This window comes from Lasiodiplodia theobromae (assembly GCF_012971845.1).
Source record: "Lasiodiplodia theobromae strain AM2As chromosome Unknown scaffold_17, whole genome shotgun sequence".
NCBI lineage: Eukaryota > Fungi > Ascomycota > Dothideomycetes > Botryosphaeriales > Botryosphaeriaceae > Lasiodiplodia > Lasiodiplodia theobromae.
Window position 1 is genome coordinate 893,413 of NW_023336377.1, and position 18,767 is coordinate 912,179.

The following is an 18,767-nucleotide window of genomic DNA, read 5'->3' on the forward strand; positions in this document are numbered from 1 at the left end:
TATCTTCAGTTTCGATACCCTCTTGAGGAGCAGGAGAAAGCTCGAGTAGCTTTTGCGTCAACCTAGTGTGCCTGCCATTTGCAGCATGATGCAAGGCTGTTTCTCCAGATGAGGGGTCCTGATAGGATACATCTGCCCCTTCCTTTATGAGGTACTCGACAACTTCGGTGTGACCATATCTTGACGCATCGAGAACAATACCAGAGAGAAAGTCTTTCGGCCCTTTTTCAGTAATGCTCTGCAGTCCAGATAATATCTTCTTGATTCTTGACAGTTGACCTTTCGCTGCTGCTGACTTCATCAACCGCTGGTATTCGATTTCTAGATGAGGAGGGACGATGTCCGATGTAATTGAATGATGAATTCTGTGTCTTTTATCTCCCGAGTGATCTGGCTTTCCGAAGACAAGCAGATGGTAAGATTCTGGAAGCTCAAATCCTGGGTCAAGACATCGCTTTTCCATGGCCTGCCGGAGGGTATGGATAATGGAATCTGAGCCGACACCTATAGCGAGACTGATGTCACTGGTAGTAGATGGGCATCCAGCCTCCAATAAGGTATCAAGCAAAGCTGCATTATTGTGGAGGATTGCACCTCGTACAGCGGAGTTTCTGAAAGAGTCTTTCACAACATTTTCCTGAAGAAGTCTTTCTGCTGCTTTTTTCACATCTTCCGGCCTTGGAAGCCCTTTTTCTTGTCCGGATATGATATATGCTCCCCCAATACAATCAAGAGGTGTCCCAGCTCGGCAGCTTCGTTGATTTACGTCCTGGCCATGGCGGATCAGTGAATCAATGACATCGCTCAGCCCGCAAAGGCAAGCAAGGTGAAGCGGATTAACATCTTCCATCTGTGAATGGAGTTTGCCAGGATCTACTCCATTGGCATAGTGCAAAATCCAGGAGTAGGCCCAAAGTACAAATTTGTTGCTCTTCTGAGGGTCAAATAAGTGTTCAATCAGGGAAGAGACCCGAGCTAATGCTTCAGCAGAATTTCGAGTATGGTAAGTCCAGTAATGCGATGCGTAGCGGTAGAAAGGATTCGCTTCGAGAGCACCGCGTATCCTCTCCTCGGAATGAGTGAACTCTTGATCAAATTGTTCCAAGAGCAGGTAAGTCAAGCAAGTCTCGGCCAGATATTCATGACTGTGGCTTTCATCAAGTCGGAATCTCGCTAGCGGACCAGCATCAGGACCGATACTGATGAGGTATTCCTTGACACTGAAGTGACTGAACGTAAGGATCCCATCGTCTTCTCTGACTAGGCTGTTATAATGGCACAGAATCTTTTCCATGTCCATAGGGTCGTCGAATGAAGCATCTCCCTGCTCAACAGCGATAGCATGAGACATTTCTGCGACAGACAGTGGCCGGGCGGCAAAGGCGATCCAGCGCAGTGTTCGATCCAGGTAAGAAAGCATGACGCCTCGGGCGGTGTCCTTTGCTCGGAGAAGGATTCTCTCGTAGGTCCGAGGAAGGTCAGGAGGAAGTTGTTTCAAGGCTTTCCGCCTCATTCCATTGGAGGGCAAGGAATGAAGGTAGTCAAGTTGGCACCTTATGTCATTAGTACGGCTTGCATGTTGGAAAGTAAGCAACCTACTTGACCCATTGAAACCTTTAAAGATTACATATTAGCCGTGAATGAACTACAGTCGAGTGAGGTAGATTTTACTTACATTCCACCTGAATTCTCTACTAGGTATTGAAGAATCTCTTCTTTCAGACCAGTATTACTTGTGCTAATGCTCCTGAATCGCGGTGACTCCAGCTGTGCGGCAACGTGTAGCCTGATGTCGGATTTGGCCGCCTTGATTTCAACATTTTGAAATCCAGTGAGATTGTTGCGAACGTCACTCTCGTCTCGGCTGGTGAACAATGTTTTGATTGAGCCTTCGTCCGGATTGCTCAGTTCGGACAAGATCTGGACCATCTCGGTTCGACCTTCGAGACACTCGTCAAGACCATCTACCACTATGAGTGTGGTGTCGAATGATTTCGAGAGATCCCGGAGTAAATTCAGCATTGATCGACCGTCGACACTGAATTTTTCTAATGACGTGTGTTCCTTGTGGAATGCCTCCAGTTTGGAAAAAGCATCGTCATTCTGGATTGCAAGCTGTTTTGCAAGAGACGCAAGAATGTTGCGGGCGCCTTGGGTCTCGGGATAATAGTGCTCGCAGAAAAAGAACGCCGCCGCGACGGTCCGCGTACGAAGGTCATTGATGCACTCGCTGATGGTAGCGCTAAGGACTGATTTCCCAGCACCTGGTATACCATACAGCAGAAGGCTCGAGTTTTTCTTGGACAGGAAGTTTTGGAAGTGTGGACCTTCCAAAAACCAGGTCCCTGTTCCTTGCTGGCGGAGTTGAAGGTGTTTTCCCAGCGCCTCTTGCGGCTCGACATCACTGAAGTCTTCCATCATTCTTGCCTGTTTCTCGTTCAATTGGCGTTTGCTTTCCTGAATTTGGCCGGCTCTGATTTCTGCCTGAATCTTCCTTATGTCATGCAAGTGGCGAGACATTGAATTCTGGGACTTCAGCACCTCTACTAGCGCCGTCATCGAGTCTCTGGACATGGCGAGAGCGAGTTTGGTCTTGTGGCTCTCAAGATCAGCGCATAGCTTTTCCACCTCTTCTTTATTGAGATACCAGCGAGTGGCTTGCTTCAAGGTATTCCATCGCCCTTTTGCATTCACGGAGAGGGAATTCTGTCCGATTTTTTTCGTGCTAGCGAAGCCGGCCTTAAGATCCAGGTTGTCTTTCTTGAGCAGCTTGTGTATGGCTTCGAACGTGTCATTGCAAGCGAAGACGATATCTCCGGGTGCCGTGTCTCTAAGAAAATAGTCGTCCATCTGCTCCATCACGAGCTGGGCGCCTTGGAGAACAGAGTAAAGAGATATAACTCCATTATAGAGACTGGTAAGCTCGGTTCCGGATCCCTTGAGGGCACTATTCACTTCCTTGATCCCTTTCGCAACATCTCTTGCAAGTAGAGCCAGTCCCGCGACGCTCGCGGCGATGGAGAGGGGGTCTGTCATTGCAAAGTGGAGTGCCTCATTCGAAGAAGAATGTCGTTTCCGAGCCGGGATGATGGTATCAGCCTTGAAGATAAGCTGGGGGAAGAAGGAAACGTATGCAAGTAGCACGAAGATTTTGGGGTACTTGATTCCATGTGCTGGGAATGAAAATGCTGAGCTACACTTGAAAACTGGCTGGGAAGCTAGCTCTTTTGTCCACTTGCTCCGCCGCTTTGCTTACCCCTGCAACTTGGCGTGCTGACAGGATTACTGCCTATAGGAGGACTTGTGGCTTGCTCACGGCGCTTGAAGGCTTTTTTTTTCCCCTATCTCTTTGCTCATTCCCGAAAGAAATTTCAAAAGTTAGAGTGTGTATTATGTCGCAAAATGTTATAAACTGCAATTAACCTGCACTATTCGGCACTCACATAGCTTCCAAAGAAAATATTCATCGCCACATACAGCTTTGTGTGTTGGTAGCATTGTCCGGGGACGCAATGCATGTCAGCCTCGGGCTGTGTTAACGTGGTCGATGATTGGTCATAGTTTTACAGCCTCGTGCAACTGCGGCAGGCCTGTCTCGCTTCGCTGCATTGAACAGCTGATTGAAGACGCGAGGCGCAGCTTCCTGCAAGGCTGGCCGAAAGCTGCTTCGTCGACCCCTGAGGCGCCGCCTTGCACAGTGCACATGGAATGGAACGACACGTATGCGTTACTGAATAGGCTTTCTTCTGGCCAAGGCAGAATCCAGGCGTCTGTTTTCTGATCTCTGCCTTGACAGGATGACTCAGCCTCAGCTTCAGCCCCACCCTGCATGGTTGACCGGTGTCTGTTTGCACCGCCGACAGCCTCGTTCTTGCCCAGTGTAGCTCTCCTTTACAAATTTCGCGTTCAGATGCCGTATCACGTAATTGCCTGTGGGAGTGCGCAGCCACTTGCTGGACAGAGCATCTCGTCCTGGCACAACATATGGGAGTGATGCGAAGAGACCTTGTTGGTTGGTTCGTCCGATCACAAAGCAAGCGAGCTCGCTCGGCTTGGTACTAAGTGACAAGGATGATTGAATATCCTTTACACATAAGGCAACAACAAGAGTACTGGTATCAACACCACCGAGATCGATAGGAACGCCGCCGGGCGATCACAAGATGAATGAGCAAAATATCTGGACAAAAGCTGTAATGTCTGCTCTGAAGAAGGATGTCAACACGTTGAGCATGGATACCCGCACGAAGAGATGCACAATACTTCTACCGATGCTGCCAATTGACAGAGAAGTTCTAAAGACGAAAATTGGAATGCTCAACTCAGGCATGTAGGTGTTTGTGCAGTCTTAGAAACGGAAGCAACCATACACGCAAGGGGTATAATTATTCAACCAATCGTGTTTCAATTTTGGATACAACGGAGGGCTCGTTAGACAGCTACATCCTAACAACAACCTTCCCCACATGCCTCCCCTCCCTCAAATACCCAAACGCCTCCCCCGCCTCCTCAAACCCAAACACCCGATCAATTGCCGCATGAAACCTCACCCCCTTCTCCTCAACAAACTCATTCAACCGCCTCACCTCGCTCTTCGGCGCCCCCGCAACGCCCCTGCCATACACGCCCGTTAGCCCACGAACCCACCCACCCAAACCACCCACGAAAAGAAACACATACCTCACACTCGCCCCCTTAACCATCATCCTCAACACCGTCCCCGCATCCATCCCCCCTCCCCCCTCCAGTCCCCCCAAAAAACCAACAACCGACACCATCCCCCGCCGCGGCGCCAGCGCCTCGACGTCCTGCGCCAGCGACGTCGGCCCCGCGTTGTTGACCACGATGTCGACGCCGCGGCCCGCAGTCAGGCGCTTGGCCTCGGCTTCCCAGGCGGGGTGGGTGCGGTAGTTGATGGTGCTGATGGAGTCGATGGTGGCGGTTGTGCTGGAGGAGAGTGCGAGTTTGTGGAGGAGGGCGGAGAGTTTGGTGTCGGAGGAGGAGGTTATGATGGGGTGGATGCCGGCGGCGAGGCAGAGGAGGAGGGCGGTGGTGGAGACGCCGCCGGTGCCTGTGGGGGGTGTTAGTTGTTTGGGGGAGGGGGAGGAGAAGGGGGGCTTGGCTTGCCTTGCAGCAATGCGGTCTTGGCTTTGCCGATGGAGGCAGGCAGGTTTAGGGCTAGCCAGGCCGTGATGCCGGCGCAGGGGAGGACGGATGCCTGCGAGAATCGGATGTCAGATCCCAGGGCCGGACCGGACCCACGTGGGGCGGCGGCGATGCGGGGGTGTGCACATCCCGGTATTATATGCACGTAATAAGAGAGAGAGAGAGAGAGCTTACTTCTTCCCAGGACAGATGCGCCGGCATGTGCAGGAGGTGTTTTTCCTTGAAGACGGCGAACTGGCTCAGCACGCCTTCCACTTCGCCGCCTAGCGCTAGTGGTGTCTCTTCGTCCTCGTCGGTCGTGTTGTTGAGGTCGATGGTGTTGATTACCCGGTCGCCGACTTTGAAGTCCGTCACGCCGGACCCGATCTCGACCACTTCGGCTGCGCAGTCGGATGCTGGGATGCCGCGCTCCATGAATGGCAGGGGGTAGCGGCCGTCCAGCATTGCGACATCGCGGAAGTTGAGCGAAACGGCATGGATGTGGATGAGGACTTCATCAGCGCCCAGAGTTGTTGGAATTTCTTCTGTGACTTTCTCAATCGTCATGGGAAGGGGTCCAGCGGTACGCCGGTAAGCTTGGTAGGTGGTCGGGCGCGCCATGTTCATAGAGCTGGGATGATGAAGAGGAATGGCAGGTCATATCTGAAATAAATAATGCGCAAACAAAGTTCAACGAGCGGGGGCATACAATTTCTTCGGCACTTCTGTGTTGAATTGCATGTTCAGGTCTGCCCCGGATGTTTGCGAACCCGCATCCGAGTACTATTTGCAGTTATCTACAATGGCTTATATAATATCTTGGACCGTTTAAAGTTCCAACTGGCTGACTCGTTCCAGCATGGTCCGATAAACCCCGCATCAGTCTTTATGCTTGTATGAGATCTCGAAGATCCCGACCGAGATTCGTCCGGTCTTACTAAAACAACAGGCCATTCTTTTTCAGCACTCAACGCTATCTGGCCAAGGAGTGAGAAGTCATTGTGAGAATCATGCTCAATCTACAAAAATCTTGCGTTTGACTTCTTTCCGTTGCAAGTTCGGACGGTTTTTGTGGAAAATAATACATCTCTCTCGAGAAGCTTGATTTATGTACACTGTCCGTACATTATCTTACAATCAATTCAAACAATCTCCCTATTTTCAGGGTCTCTCGGATCATCTCCCTCTTTTGACTTTTACTCCATCAACAAAAAAATTAACTTAAACAACAAAAATTACTAGATGGAGGTGTTCGACAGCCCCTTCGCAATGCACGCTTCCGTCGCAATGACGCGTCCCCTGTTGAACAGACACTCGGGATCATACTTCTCCTTGATCTGCAGCAGCTTCTTGAAGTTCTCGGCACCCCAGAGCTCTTCCGTCTTGCTGTACGGAGCACTGTATAGTCTCGTCAGCATTCAAAGATCACTCTGTCAGAGCGAAGGGGAAACACTTACATGTAGTTGGGGTAATCGTAGATAGCCGGCTCGTCGAGGCCATTCTGGAAGTCGCGCAGGTAGGCCATCATCTTGTTCTCGTCCTGCGAGTACAGCCACTCGGTGGTGGTGTCGTTGCTCCACTCGCCCGACGTCAGGGTGATGTGGGCGCTCGTCGAGTGCGGCCACGAGGTGGCCGAGTCGGTGTCGGGGCCGGCGCCGTTCCAGGCGGGGAAGACGTCTGCAGTGAAACATGATCAGTACTTCGTTCTTGACTACTGTCGTTAAACAACGTCAGGGTAACTTACATTCGTCAACCCAGAGCGTGTGGCCAGGGTCCTCGCCGCGCTCGAGCATGCCGTTCACGGTCTCCTTGTAGATCTCGAAGGTGTTCTGGTAGAACTCAGGGGTGGAGTTGGTGTGGCTCTTTCCGTAGAAGAGGCGGTTGTAGCCGTAGGGGTAGTTGGTCAGCAGGTACTGCTGCAGAGTCTTGAGCGTGTAGGTCTGCAGGATGATGCCGTCGGCATTCTCGTAGAAGTGGCCGAAAGTGTTGTTGAAGTCAGCCTCAGAGCCACCGAAGCGCAGCGCGTTCAGCTGCATCGAGAACTGGCGGTCCTTGATGGGCACGAGGGCGTTGATCTCGGTGGGGTCCTTCAGGTAGTACAGCAGCGCAGGGAACGCATCAGGGTCGGTGTTGCTCTCCCACCAGGCGGCCGTCTTGTTGAAGACCTCGTCGGCCTTGTCCTCGCCCCAGGCGATGGTGCCGACGTAGACGGTGCCCGGGTCCGGGTAGGCCTGGATGTAGAAGTTGGTGACGACGCCGAAGCCGAGCCAGCCGCCGCCCGTGGCCGCCCAGAAGAGGTCGCTGTGCTCGTTGTAGGGGTTGGCGTAGATGATGGTGCCGTTGATCAGCACCACTTCGATCCCGACGAGGCTGTCGGCCCCTACGCCGTAGCGGTTCGTCTGGAAGGCGATGCCGCCGCCGAGCAAGAAGCCGCCGACGCCGATGGAGGCGGCGCGCGGGCCCAGAAAGGCCCAGCCAGTGCCGTCCAGGGTGTCGTAGACATCGCCGGCTTCAGAGCCGCCGCCGATCTTCAGAATAGCATATTCTGAGGAGTTGCTGGGAGGGGTGGTGACGATCTCAGTGCTGCCGAGCTTCTGGAGGTCGATGATGATGCTGGGGGACTGGGCGCCGCCAAAGTCGGCGTGGCCGCCGCCCATGATGGCAAAGCCGTCGGTCCAGAGCGGGTGGTTGTTGGAGTAGAACTGCATCAGGATGCTGACATGCTCCGGGGTTTCGGGGTAGACAATGGCATCAGGGTAGGTCCTGCGCTGCTTGGTCCACACGCGTGCAATGGTCGAGCCATAGCTGAGGTCTCCTGAAGTAGCGATTGTGGCATTGCCAAGAGCAGTTTGGAGGGCAGAAAGAGCATCACTCTTGGAAGTGAAGTTCGTCGAAGCGAACGTCGTTACCGGAGTGTCTGGGATCTGATAGGTCAGGTTCCTGTTCTGCCAGGCAGTTGCAGCATTGGCTGAGGGCAGCAGGCCCAACAGCAGGCTGCCAAAAAGGGCAAACGACTGCATTGTGTAAAGAGTGAGGAAGTGAGCGTATCCAAGACTGCTGCTGGAAAACAATGGAGCAGCCAAGCCGACAGCTCTTTATTGTGAATGAATGTCTCTAGTCGGGCACTTCGCTCCGATGTTCGGTGATCTGATTCATGTCCAAGTCCAGGTCCTTGCGTGACGGCATCCGCGGTCTACGCAACAACATCCATGCAGTCGGAGAAAAAACAATATGTCATGGTCATACCGATGGGATGACTGGGGTCCGGGGCTAGCGGTGTAGCTACGATGGTGGGAGTTGCCTCCGCGGAAAGCGGCCGCGATCTGAGCAATTTTAATGGTGGAGCGCCGTGCTAAGTCAGGCAGCTGAGGATGCTGCAATCCTGGTACCGGATGGAGCCTTCTCTATGTGCAGGGGTCCTATAAAGGCAGGATCAGCAATCAAGATAAGATGATCGCGAGGGATTGTCGGTCCGGTCGCCACGCACGGACGAAGCTCCGCGTGCGGATCCCGGGTGCAGTAGGCCAGACTGCCATCCCAATTTCTCTGACACCTATCGTCCAAGCTTTGATGCACAAGGAAAAATGCTTGTCATGGTTGCAGTCGGCGCAGCCGGCCTAGATAGTACTGAGGCAGAAACTCCTCCCGACCAGCCCCGATATTAGTACCCGACGAACTGTAGTTGCTCAGCTTGTACAGTTCACCTGAGAGACCTATTCAAAAATGCGCTCATACGATTCTCACGCCGACAGGCCTCGCGTCTTGTTCCTCGGCAAGCCTAAATTTTCCGGAGGCGGTATCGAGGAGAATCAGAAATACTTCAATGTCGATGTAAGACCATACTACAATTGAAGAATCACCTTCCTGATCTCCATTCCAGATCCTCGATGCTTCGACACGGACCGAGCTGCTCGCCAAACTACCACATGCCATCGCAACTCGCGGGCCATACCATGCGGTCGTCTGTCGCCTGGGCACTCAGCCCTTTGAGCCTTTCGATGCCGAACTCCTTTCGCCGCTACTACCACAACTGAAGATAGTCGTCTCTGCGCAGATGGGCTTTAACGACTTCGATGTGAGCTGGATGACATCGCAAGGCATCTGGTTCTGCAACACTCGACACGCCACCGGGGAAGCTACAGCCGACATGGCTCTTTTCCTCATTCTGGCTGTCCTCCGTGATACCAGCCGTGCAGAGAAGAATTTCCGAGAAGGCCGTTGGCGACAAGGCCTCGAGCTCACCCGAGACCCAGCAGGACTCACGCTGGGGATTGTCGGCATGGGCAATATCGGGAGGTGTCTTGCGCGGAAGGCAGCTGCGTTCAACATGCGCATCCGATATTACAACCGGAGCCGCATACCTGCAGAGAAAATTCCCGCCGGAGCCTCGTATTGCGGCACTTTGGAAGAGCTTCTACAAACTTCCGACATCATCTCCCTTCACTGCCCCCTGACGCCCGGAACCACTCACCTGATGAGCGAAGCCGAATTTGGGATGATGAAAGAAAATTCATATATCGTCAACACTTCGCGCGGGCCAATCATCGAGGACGAGGCGCTTATCGCTGCCCTTGAAAGTGGCAAGATTGCTCGAGCCGGGCTGGACGTCTTCGGAGGCGAGCCTGCAGGCATCCACCCGTATTTCATGCAAAGCGACAAGGTAGTGGTCCAGCCGCACATGGGAGGCTTGACGCAGGGGTCCTTTGCCAAGGCCGAACAAGAATGCTTCGCCAACATGCGAAGCTATTTTGCCACGGGCAGGCCGCTGGCGCCGGTCAACGAAGTCCGTTTCAGAAAGGACTCTTTCGAGCCCGAGTCGGAGTGAAATGGCTAGATAAATCGGTAGCGAATGACTCGCTTCGAATCTCTTTAGTAGGCAGCTAGACATCGTATCGACCGTTTCCCACTACTCTGGGCCCGTTCTATGCTTGTGACGGCAAAAGTCTCGGCAATACCCTGGCAGGTGCAGCTTTCACGCTAGAATAGTGGGCCCCTGTATATCGTTGCTCCTACTTTCTTGCACCATAATCAGGGACGGCGTAAATCCGCAGGCTGTCTCGGAGCGAGCCGTCAGGCACACTGCTGTGACGTACGGGCCGCTTGATCATTGCCGAAAGCTGCATAGCTGCACAAGGCAGGTACAAGGCGAAACGTGGTGTTGAGTGATTAATCGGATCTAATCTTTGCGATTGCGGAGGTGATCACCTTAGGCGACCGTTATAAGTCCGATCACTGCACCGGTCTCGGTCCGATGCAGCTACTGCACTATCAAAGCAGAGCACTGCGCAGTGGCTACACTTGGCCGTCGGCCGTTATTTTCCAATTCGTTTTTCAAAATACCAAGCCGGAAGACCAAGACCATGGGCAGTCTTCCTGACGCCGAGCAACCATGCGTCACGCTGGATCAAGTGATCCGGCGCCGCGCCGAGACCCATGCCGACCAAGTGCTCATCTCCTACCCGGCGAACGAGTCTGACTTCGTCGACTACACCGGAGCCGATCTGGAGCGGTTGACCAGACTGGCAGCCACCAGATATGCAGGAGCATTCGCGCAGCTCGACGAGGCGACGCGCCCCAACGGGCCGTCCAGCACAGTCGCGCTGGTCGGCGTCTCGAGTCTGGAGTACTACATCACCTTCCTCGCCCTGCAACGGCTCGGCCTCACCTCCATGTTCATCTCCCCGCGCCTCGCGGACCAAGGCTTCACCCACCTCCTCAAGTCGACCCAATGCAAAGTAATCGTCGCCTCTGGGCCCTCCCAAGCCGACATGCAGCGCGTCCGCGCCACCTCCGGCCTCCCCCTCTCAGTGATCCCCATGCTCCCCCTCTCCTCCCTAGACAACCACCAACCAGCCAAACCCCTCCCCCCCATCGACGACCCCGACCACGCCCTCCGCTTCATCATCCACAGCGGCGGCACGACGGGGCTCCCCAAGCCCGTCCCCCTCCTCTCCGCCTCCTGGCTCCTGCAAGCCGCCAAAATCGCCGGCCGCATGCCGCGCGTACCCACGCTCTCCACGCTCCCGCTCTTCCACAGCTTCGGCCTCGCCACGCTTCTCCGCTGCCTCGTCAACGGCTCGCGTCTCTCCCTGCTCTCCGCGTCGCGCCCCATCACCGCCGGCGCCGTGCTGACCGGCCTCGCAGCCACGCACTCCCGCGCGCTGGTGACGGTGCCGTACGTGCTGAAGTTCCTGGCCGAGGTGGATGACGGTGTTGGTATCCAGCGGCTAGCGCAGCTGGAGCAGGTGATCGCGGCGGGCAGCGCGGTGCCGGACGCGCTGGGCGACGCGCTGGTCGTCGGCGCGGGCGTGCGGCTGTTCCACCTGTACGGCCTGACCGAGTGCGGCGCGCTGATGGAGCCGTGTTCGACGCCTGCATCCCCCGAGCTGTGGAACTGGGTCAGGCCGCTGCCGGACGCGGAGCCGTATCTGAAGTTCGAGCCGGTCTCGACCTCGTCCTCATCTGGCGAAGGTGGAGAGACGTTATACCACCTCGTCGTCCTGCCGGGCCTCAAAGCCAAAGTCTTCGCCGACCAGCCCGACGGCTCGTACGCGACGAAAGACCTCTTCCGCCGACACCCGTCGGGCGCGAATATGTGGAAGTTCGTGGCGCGGCTGGACGACATCATCGTGCTGGTCAACGGCGAGAAGGCGGACCCGGTGCCGCTGGAGGAGGCCGTCGGCCGCAACGCCAACGTGCGCGCGGCCGTCGTCTTCGGCGCCCAGCGCGACGCCCTGGGCATGGTCGTCGTCGCCGCCGACCGCGCCGCCGGGTTGAGCGAGGCGGAGATCGTGCAGAGCGTGCTGCCGGACCTGCGGCAAGGGAACGAGCGCGTGCCGGCGTATGCGCGCATCGCGCCGGACGCCCTCATCATCAAGCCGGCTGGCACGCCGTTTCCGTGCACGGATAAGGCGACGGTGATACGGTCGTTGTTTCTGAAGCAGTTTGCGAAGGAAATAGACGAGTTTTACGCGAAGAGGGAGGAGCTGGCGAATGGTGGTGGTGCTGGTGGTGATGGAGCGGCGGAGGGCGTGGTCGATGACGACGCTGATATCCGCGATCTGGTCCGTCAAACTGTCCGCGGCGAGTTGAGGCTTGCGGAGAAGGAAGGGGGCGCGGATCTGGCTGATGATTCCGACTTCTTTGCTCTAGGAATGGACTCGCTGCAAGCTACCAACGTCCGGTCTCGACTACTGAAGAGGGTCAACCTGGGCGGCCGCACGCTTGCCACCAACGTCGTCTTCGACCATCCGAGCGTCGAGCTCCTGACCGCTCACTTGCTGGACGTCCGAGCCGGGCAGGAGGAGAACGGCGGCGGCCCGCAGTCGGCCGAGGAGCTGGCCATGCGTCTCCTAGAGAAATACTCGACCTTCGACGAGAAGCCCACCCCCAGCACCATCCCCAACCCCGAAAAGGAGTCCATCGTAAGTCCCATCTCCCCCCAAAACTCTCTTCCACAAACCACCCTAACCACAACCCATCCCAGCTCTTAACCGGCGCAACCGGCGCCCTCGGCATCCACATCCTCTCCACCCTCCTCCCAAACCCTTCCATCCGCACCATCCACTGCCTCGTCCGCGCCCCGGACACCGCCTCCGCCCTCTCCCGCATCCACGCCGCGCTCTCGCACTCCCACCTCCTCTCCATCCTCCCGTCCCCCACCCTCCTCTCCAAAATCTCCCCCATCCCCTGCGACCTCTCCTCCCTATCCGCCTCCTCGCCCTCCCTCGGCCTACCGCCGGCCGTCTACGCCGAGGTCGCGGCCAGCACGACGCGCATCATCCACGCCGCGTGGGCCGTCGACTTCAACCGCGCGCTGCGCAGCTTCGACGCGAGCTGCCTCGCGCCGACGCACGCGCTGCTGCGGCTAGCCGCCGCTTCCCCGCTCGAGCGCAAGCCGGTTGTCGCGTTCGTATCCAGCATCGCTGCTGCCCTCCGGGCCGGCGGGCCGGCGGCGGCGGCGGTGGCGTCATCGACGTCATCGGAGGCAGCGTCGCCGGCGCCGTCGTCGCCGGGGGGGTCGGACGAGTCCGATGGTGGCGATGGTCGTGCGAAGAGGACCGCTATCCCCGAGGCGCTTCACCCCTGGTCCGCCGTCGCCGAGGGCATGGGGTACGGCCAGAGCAAGTGGGTCGCGGAGCGCATGTGCGCTGCCGCCGCTGCTTCTGCTTCCGCTGGTGTCGACGCCCGCGTGCTGCGCGTCGGGCAGCTGTGCGGCGACACGGCGCACGGCGTGTGGAACACGGCCGAGGCGATACCAACAACAGTGCGGGCGGCGCTGACGGTCGGCGCGCTGCCGGTTGTCGAGAACGAGGATGGCGACGAAGAGCTCGCGTGGCTGCCTGTCGATGTCGCGGCGAGGGCGGTCGTGGAGTTGGCGTTTGCTGATACCGCGGGGTTCAGGGTTTGGCACGTCGAGAACGAGCGGCTGGTGAGGTGGAATGCGGGATTCTTGCCGGCGTTGAGGAAGGCCGGGTTGGAGTTTGAGGCCGTGCCGGCGCGGGAGTGGGTGAGGCGGTTAGAGCGGAGCGAGCAGGATGCGGAGAGGAATCCGCCCGTGAAGCTGTTGGAATTCTTCAGGAAGAGGTATGGCGCCGTGGGGACGGAGCCGCATCCCGTGTTTGATATGACCGAGGCGAGGAAGTTTGCGCCGAGTCTGCGTGGAGGGACGGCCGTGGATGAGGAGCTTGTGGGCAAGTTCTTGCGGTTTTGGATCGAGGAGTGGAGTGGGCCTGCGGGTAAATAAGGGGGGGCGGCGTACAGGAAAGGCTGGACCTATATCTCTGTGTAGATAACTCTCATTGTTCACTAGAAACCGCTAGACGTTTATGAATATTCGAGTTTTCATCCTTCTTTCTCGGCGTACTTTGCAGGCTCTTGGATGTTGCCCAAATGCGTCGTCCATTTGCAACACCCTTCCAAAAAAAAAAAAAAAAAAAAGCTTAGGCAAGGTCTTGACTTCGTAGTCTTTCAGAGAGTAGACTACCAGGTGTTGTTTGCCATCCGAAGTTTGTATAGTCTTTGTTGTCTCGATTCCAGAGTCTGATATCATCAGCAGCTGTAGTCAGTCCAAAGCAATGTTCAGTGGCAAGAATGTTGCTTGAACACTGCTAGATTTTTCGGTGGAAATCAAGTGACCGTTGAATTTGCATAGTCGCCGTAAAGACCCCAGAAAAGCCCTGAGGATGCGGCTCATGCAAGCTCCCTGGAAGTGGATCCTCGGAGCCTTTGCGTCCTTGGACACGGATCACCTTCGTTTCTCAAGAGCGAGATTTGGTTCATAAGTCGAAATGAAAAGGCTCTGCTCATCAGCATATTCGGAAGACCGCTGATTGGTAATTTCAAGGTTTTCTCCTTGGATTACGGACCATCCGGCGTGGGATTTCGAACAAATCTTTCTGGCGCATGCTACACGCACCATTCGTGGATTTTTCCATCTGATTACAGTAGATCTACTCCAGCGAATCGTTTTTGTCTCTGGTTCTGGTTCCGGTTTCTGGTTGCCACGGGTGGTGAGATGTTTGTTTCCCGCACTTACTCCGGACCCATGGACCATCCGGATGACCTCGGTACAAAGGGCGCAAGAGCTTGTTGAATGTACCAGAAAAAGGTCGTACGACAGTTACAACTACGGGCTCGCCTTATGAGGGCCGGTTGGAGTTACGGTCACACGAACGAGGTGGTGGCGATTACCGAGTTGACCAATTTTGGAGAGCAGGCCCGGGCCGTGGCATCGAGTAAGTAGGGGGTACATACGACTTACATTTACTGAAAGGCTATGCAAGCCTACCATTAAATTGAATCCCCTTTTCAAAAGTGCACCAACTTCCAAACCTGCCCTGAGCTCGAGTCACTCCATCAGTGCATATTCGTTTTCTTGCCACAGAGCTCCAGTAATCCTGTCGGCAAGATGGTCTTCTGCGCCGAGGTCCATCAGAATAGTCATGGCCTCCTCGGTGGCATCGTAGGCGAGCTGGGCATCTCTTAGAAAGGTAACCAACGGCCGGTACAACGTCATCCAGGGAACCAAGCTTACGACGGCGTTTCCAGTGTGGGTGGTACGATGAACCTGTATGGCGGAGATCAGGCTGCATCATGCAGTATCAATATTACGACTTCAATCTCCCTCAAGCCGGCAGCCGTAGGCTAGCAAACAAACATTCGTAGAGCCGCGCCAATAATCCTTTTCGACCCTTCGGTTTGCCAACACCGTGGCCAAGACGCAAACAAGCCGAATAAGTACTGGACGCGCTGAGAGCGCAAGCACTGATGTCGAGAAATAGCCTGAGGCTGGGTGTGCAAACAACGCTTCGGGGCGGGCAGTAGAAGTGCCATGTCCAGCATTAGTTTGCGATGCGGTTGGCGCAAATTACAGTCCGTCTTCGTTTGTGGGCGGGGTGAGGAACCGGGTCACACGAGCGAGGAATTTTGAAGAGCAAACGTGCAAGAATCAAGCCTTGTGACTCGCTGCGTTGTTTTCGTCTTTTTTCCCTTTTTTCTTTTTTTTTTCGATGGCTGATAGCGCGAGTGCAGAAAAGCCTGACGGTACCGTGGGCCGCATTCAGCTTTTCCAGAATTTTTTCATGCTCGTCCTCGGTACGTTCCTCATGGTCAGATGGTTCATCGTCGGGCCTAAGTCACTCCAGAAGCGGTGCGGGTTGAGGAGAATGGGCGGTCGGAATGGTGTGCGAACAAAACGCCGCAGCTGGAGTGGGGACCTGGTCGCACGCCATCGATACCATGCCACAGACGGAAGAGACTTGCGGCGTCCGGGATGTGGGTGTCGGAGTTTTGTCGCTAGATGCCAAGCATGAAGACACTGCTAGTGAATTCAGGCGCATTGAATGAAGTTGATGCAGGTGCGTCGAATCAGCGGCCATCGAAGGGAGATGAATTTGATGAACACGAAGAAGTAGCGCCGCAGCGGGTCCGCTCTTGTTTTGATGGAAACAGAGTTTGGTGAGATGCGGCCGATCTCCGCGGGCTAAGCCAGATGCGAATAAAGCTTGAGATAAGCTAGCAAAATCGCGCTGGGTTAATTCCTCGTAATTTCTGGGGGTTGCGGGTGAAAAGCTTGCATTCTCGATGATCCCGCTCGCCTTGTTCGCTTGCAGCGCAGGTGCGACGCCAGAACGCGCGTACCGATGATCTCTCCCAGACTTCGGCGCTTTCTGATTCGGCCAGCACATTCCTAGGATTCGGCACAGCCCCCTAGCGCCGTTTCATCCCCGCCATCTCAATTTCTGAACTTTGGTACCCCCTATATGCGGTAGCGCAAAATTTCACGTGCGCAAACACCTGTCCTTTCTTTTCCCGCCAGGCCAGCCCCAAAGAAGCTCAACACAACCTCATCCCCCCCGTCCTCCCTTCCATCACATTATTCCCGCACAATGGCGAGCGCCAAGGACGACGTTAACCTCCGCGGCCCGGACGACGTCTCCGACGACGAGAGAGAGTCGAGCCAGTTCCTTCCCGCTCCCGCCACTCAGCAGGAGCCCGAGGACAAGCTCGCCGCCATCCCCGTCTGGATCTTCGCCGTGTAAGCAGCCGCAGCTCCTTCAGTCTCTCAATCCGCCGAACTAACCGCATTCGCAGCTTCTGGATTGCTGCCAGCGGCGGTGTCATTCTATTCAACAAGTGGATTCTGCACACCCTGCAGTTCTCTTTCCGTGAGTTCTATCACAGCCCTCAATCGCCTCAAAACTGACCGAAATGCAAAGCCATCTTCCTCACCACCTGGCATTTGACTTTCGCCACCATTGTGACGCAATGTCTGGCTCGCTACACCAACCTGCTTGATTCCAGGCACAAGGTGCCCATGACCCGCGAGGTCTACATGCGCGCCATCATGCCCATTGCCGTCTTCAACTCCCTGTCTCTCATTTGCGGCAACGTCGCCTACCTGTACCTCTCTGTCTCTTTCATCCAGATGCTCAAGGTAAGCTTCTCGCAAATTCTCCAGCTCCCAAGCCCCTAGCCCCCACTTTTCCCTGAAAACACAGAAAAATAAAAACCGCAGTTAAGATCAACGTGTTAACAAAAAACTTCAGGCCACCAACGCCGTTGTCACGCTCCTCGTGACCTGGGCCCTCGGCCAGGCCCAGCCCAACGTCAGCAAGCTGTACCAGGTCGTCTTCATCGTCATCGGTGTCTTCATCGCATCCGTCGGCGAGATCAAGTTCGACCTGTTCGGCTTCCTCATCCAGATGTCCGGCGTCGGTTTCGAGGCCACCCGTCTCGTGCTCGTGCAGCGCGTTCTCTCCGCGCCCGAGTTCAAGATGGACCCGCTCGTGTCGCTGTACTACTACGCGCCGGCCACGGTCCTCACCAACGCGCTGCCGACGCTCATCTTCGAGTACCCGAAGCTGACGGGCGCCGAGCTCGCCAAGGTCGGCTTCTTCACGCTCATCGCCAACGCCAGCGTCGCCTTCATGCTCAACTTCGCCGTCGTGCTCTTCATCAAGCGCACCTCGGCCGTCACCCTCACCCTGTGCGGTGTCCTCAAGGACATCCTGCTCGTCGTTGCCTCGGTCGTCATCTTCTGGGACCCCGTCACCGGCACCCAGATCTTCGGCTACGGCATCGCCCTTGCTGGTCTCATGTACTACAAGCTCGGCCCCGAGAAGTTCTGGGAGATTGTCAAGAAGCCGCTGGGTGGCGCTCGGTAAATCGAGAAAAGAAGGAACGAAATGAAACGGTGGTAATGTTGATGGTTGCGCGGGGGTGTTTTACGCAGGGGACCGTTGGATTGGGGAGAAGTTGTTTACCACGATTCGAGCAAAGGTAATTTCGATGGGTGGAACTCGTGAGCGGTTTGTTCCATCTTTCATGCAATTTTCACCGGGGGCAGGAATGTGTTCGCCATAACTGTATTCTTCGCTTTTTTGGAGGCCCGGGGTTTCTTCTTTTTGGTGGGCTTGTATCCCATACAGAATGTATTCTTATAGACTTGGTTTGGCAAAAAATGAAAGGCCCGATAGAACAGCTAGGATAGGTCTTTCGCGAATTCGAGAAGCACTTAAAGTCAGGTTAAGGTTGCACGTATTCCTTGCAATGGAAGCATTCTAGAATCTCTCGTTCCGCTACAGACCCCTGCCAAGCTCGATCCTTTGGCACGTCTCTGCGCAACCCTTCTAGAAAAAAAGATTAGGCCCCGGTATCTTCCGGCGCAATGAACTTCCCACGATATGGGCTTAGCCTCACGAATCATTGAATACGACGGGACTGCACTTATCAAGGTTGTACCTGCACAGGGCAAAAAGGGGTTAGTGCTTCGAGACATAGAAAAATACAAAACGTACCGCACACGGGACTCCAATGGTCACCTACTTTGAGTACTAATCGGCCGGTGAGTCGCAGCTTGGAGCCCACCATTACCTTGACCGCAAGCTGTGGCCCTTTCCTGGATCTCGTCTCTTGATTCTTGACCGGTGTTTCGCTCTGCAGGCTTGCTTCTCCTGCGTCATTTCTGACTCAGCGAGTGTCGTGCAATCTTGCGGGCTGAGTTGCCGCGCGGCGTGCGTGTCTGTCTGCAGTGTAGGTATTGTAGCTGGGGTCCCAAGTTCGGTCGAGCCCCCTGCACGATATCTTTCCCTGCGGGTCTCCGTGAAGTCCTTGGCTCC

The 18,767-nt window shown here is 55.6% G+C and overlaps 6 protein-coding genes across 6 annotated transcripts; 3 read left to right on the plus strand and 3 right to left on the minus strand.

The window, feature by feature from the left end:
• Positions 1–1,671: 1,671 nt before the first annotated feature.
• LTHEOB_6195 (uncharacterized protein) lies at positions 1,672–3,036 on the minus strand (the record flags this gene model as incomplete). Its single annotated transcript, XM_035515424.1, has 1 exon — positions 1,672–3,036. One exon carries the CDS (start codon positions 3,034–3,036, stop codon positions 1,672–1,674), a length of 1,365 nt encoding a protein of 454 aa, XP_035373326.1.
• A 1,403-nt stretch (positions 3,037–4,439) lies between these two features.
• Positions 4,440–5,772, minus strand: LTHEOB_6196 (alcohol dehydrogenase; the record flags this gene model as incomplete). The annotated part of the gene is made up of 3 exons (XM_035515425.1): positions 4,440–4,614; positions 4,681–5,117; positions 5,341–5,772. The coding sequence occupies 3 exons, from the start codon at positions 5,770–5,772 to the stop codon at positions 4,440–4,442; spliced, it is 1,044 nt and encodes a 347-aa protein (XP_035373327.1).
• Positions 5,773–6,383: 611 nt separating this feature from the next.
• On the minus strand, positions 6,384–8,165 carry LTHEOB_6197 (alcohol dehydrogenase; the record flags this gene model as incomplete). The annotated part of the gene is made up of 3 exons (XM_035515426.1): positions 6,384–6,543; positions 6,603–6,822; positions 6,890–8,165. 3 exons carry the CDS (start codon positions 8,163–8,165, stop codon positions 6,384–6,386), a joined length of 1,656 nt encoding a protein of 551 aa, XP_035373328.1.
• Positions 8,166–8,868: 703 nt separating this feature from the next.
• On the plus strand, positions 8,869–9,970 carry LTHEOB_6198 (Glycerate-and formate-dehydrogenase; the record flags this gene model as incomplete). Its single annotated transcript, XM_035515427.1, has 2 exons — positions 8,869–8,976; positions 9,026–9,970. 2 exons carry the CDS (start codon positions 8,869–8,871, stop codon positions 9,968–9,970), a joined length of 1,053 nt encoding a protein of 350 aa, XP_035373329.1.
• A 535-nt stretch (positions 9,971–10,505) lies between these two features.
• On the plus strand, positions 10,506–13,891 carry LTHEOB_6199 (L-aminoadipate-semialdehyde dehydrogenase protein; the record flags this gene model as incomplete). The annotated part of the gene is made up of 5 exons (XM_035515428.1): positions 10,506–12,569; positions 12,632–13,549; positions 13,616–13,654; positions 13,709–13,731; positions 13,786–13,891. The coding sequence occupies 5 exons, from the start codon at positions 10,506–10,508 to the stop codon at positions 13,889–13,891; spliced, it is 3,150 nt and encodes a 1,049-aa protein (XP_035373330.1).
• Positions 13,892–16,535: 2,644 nt separating this feature from the next.
• LTHEOB_6200 (uncharacterized protein) lies at positions 16,536–17,813 on the plus strand (the record flags this gene model as incomplete). Its single annotated transcript, XM_035515431.1, has 4 exons — positions 16,536–16,684; positions 16,741–16,814; positions 16,866–17,083; positions 17,196–17,813. The coding sequence occupies 4 exons, from the start codon at positions 16,536–16,538 to the stop codon at positions 17,811–17,813; spliced, it is 1,059 nt and encodes a 352-aa protein (XP_035373331.1).
• Between the last annotated feature and the right edge of the window lie 954 nt (positions 17,814–18,767).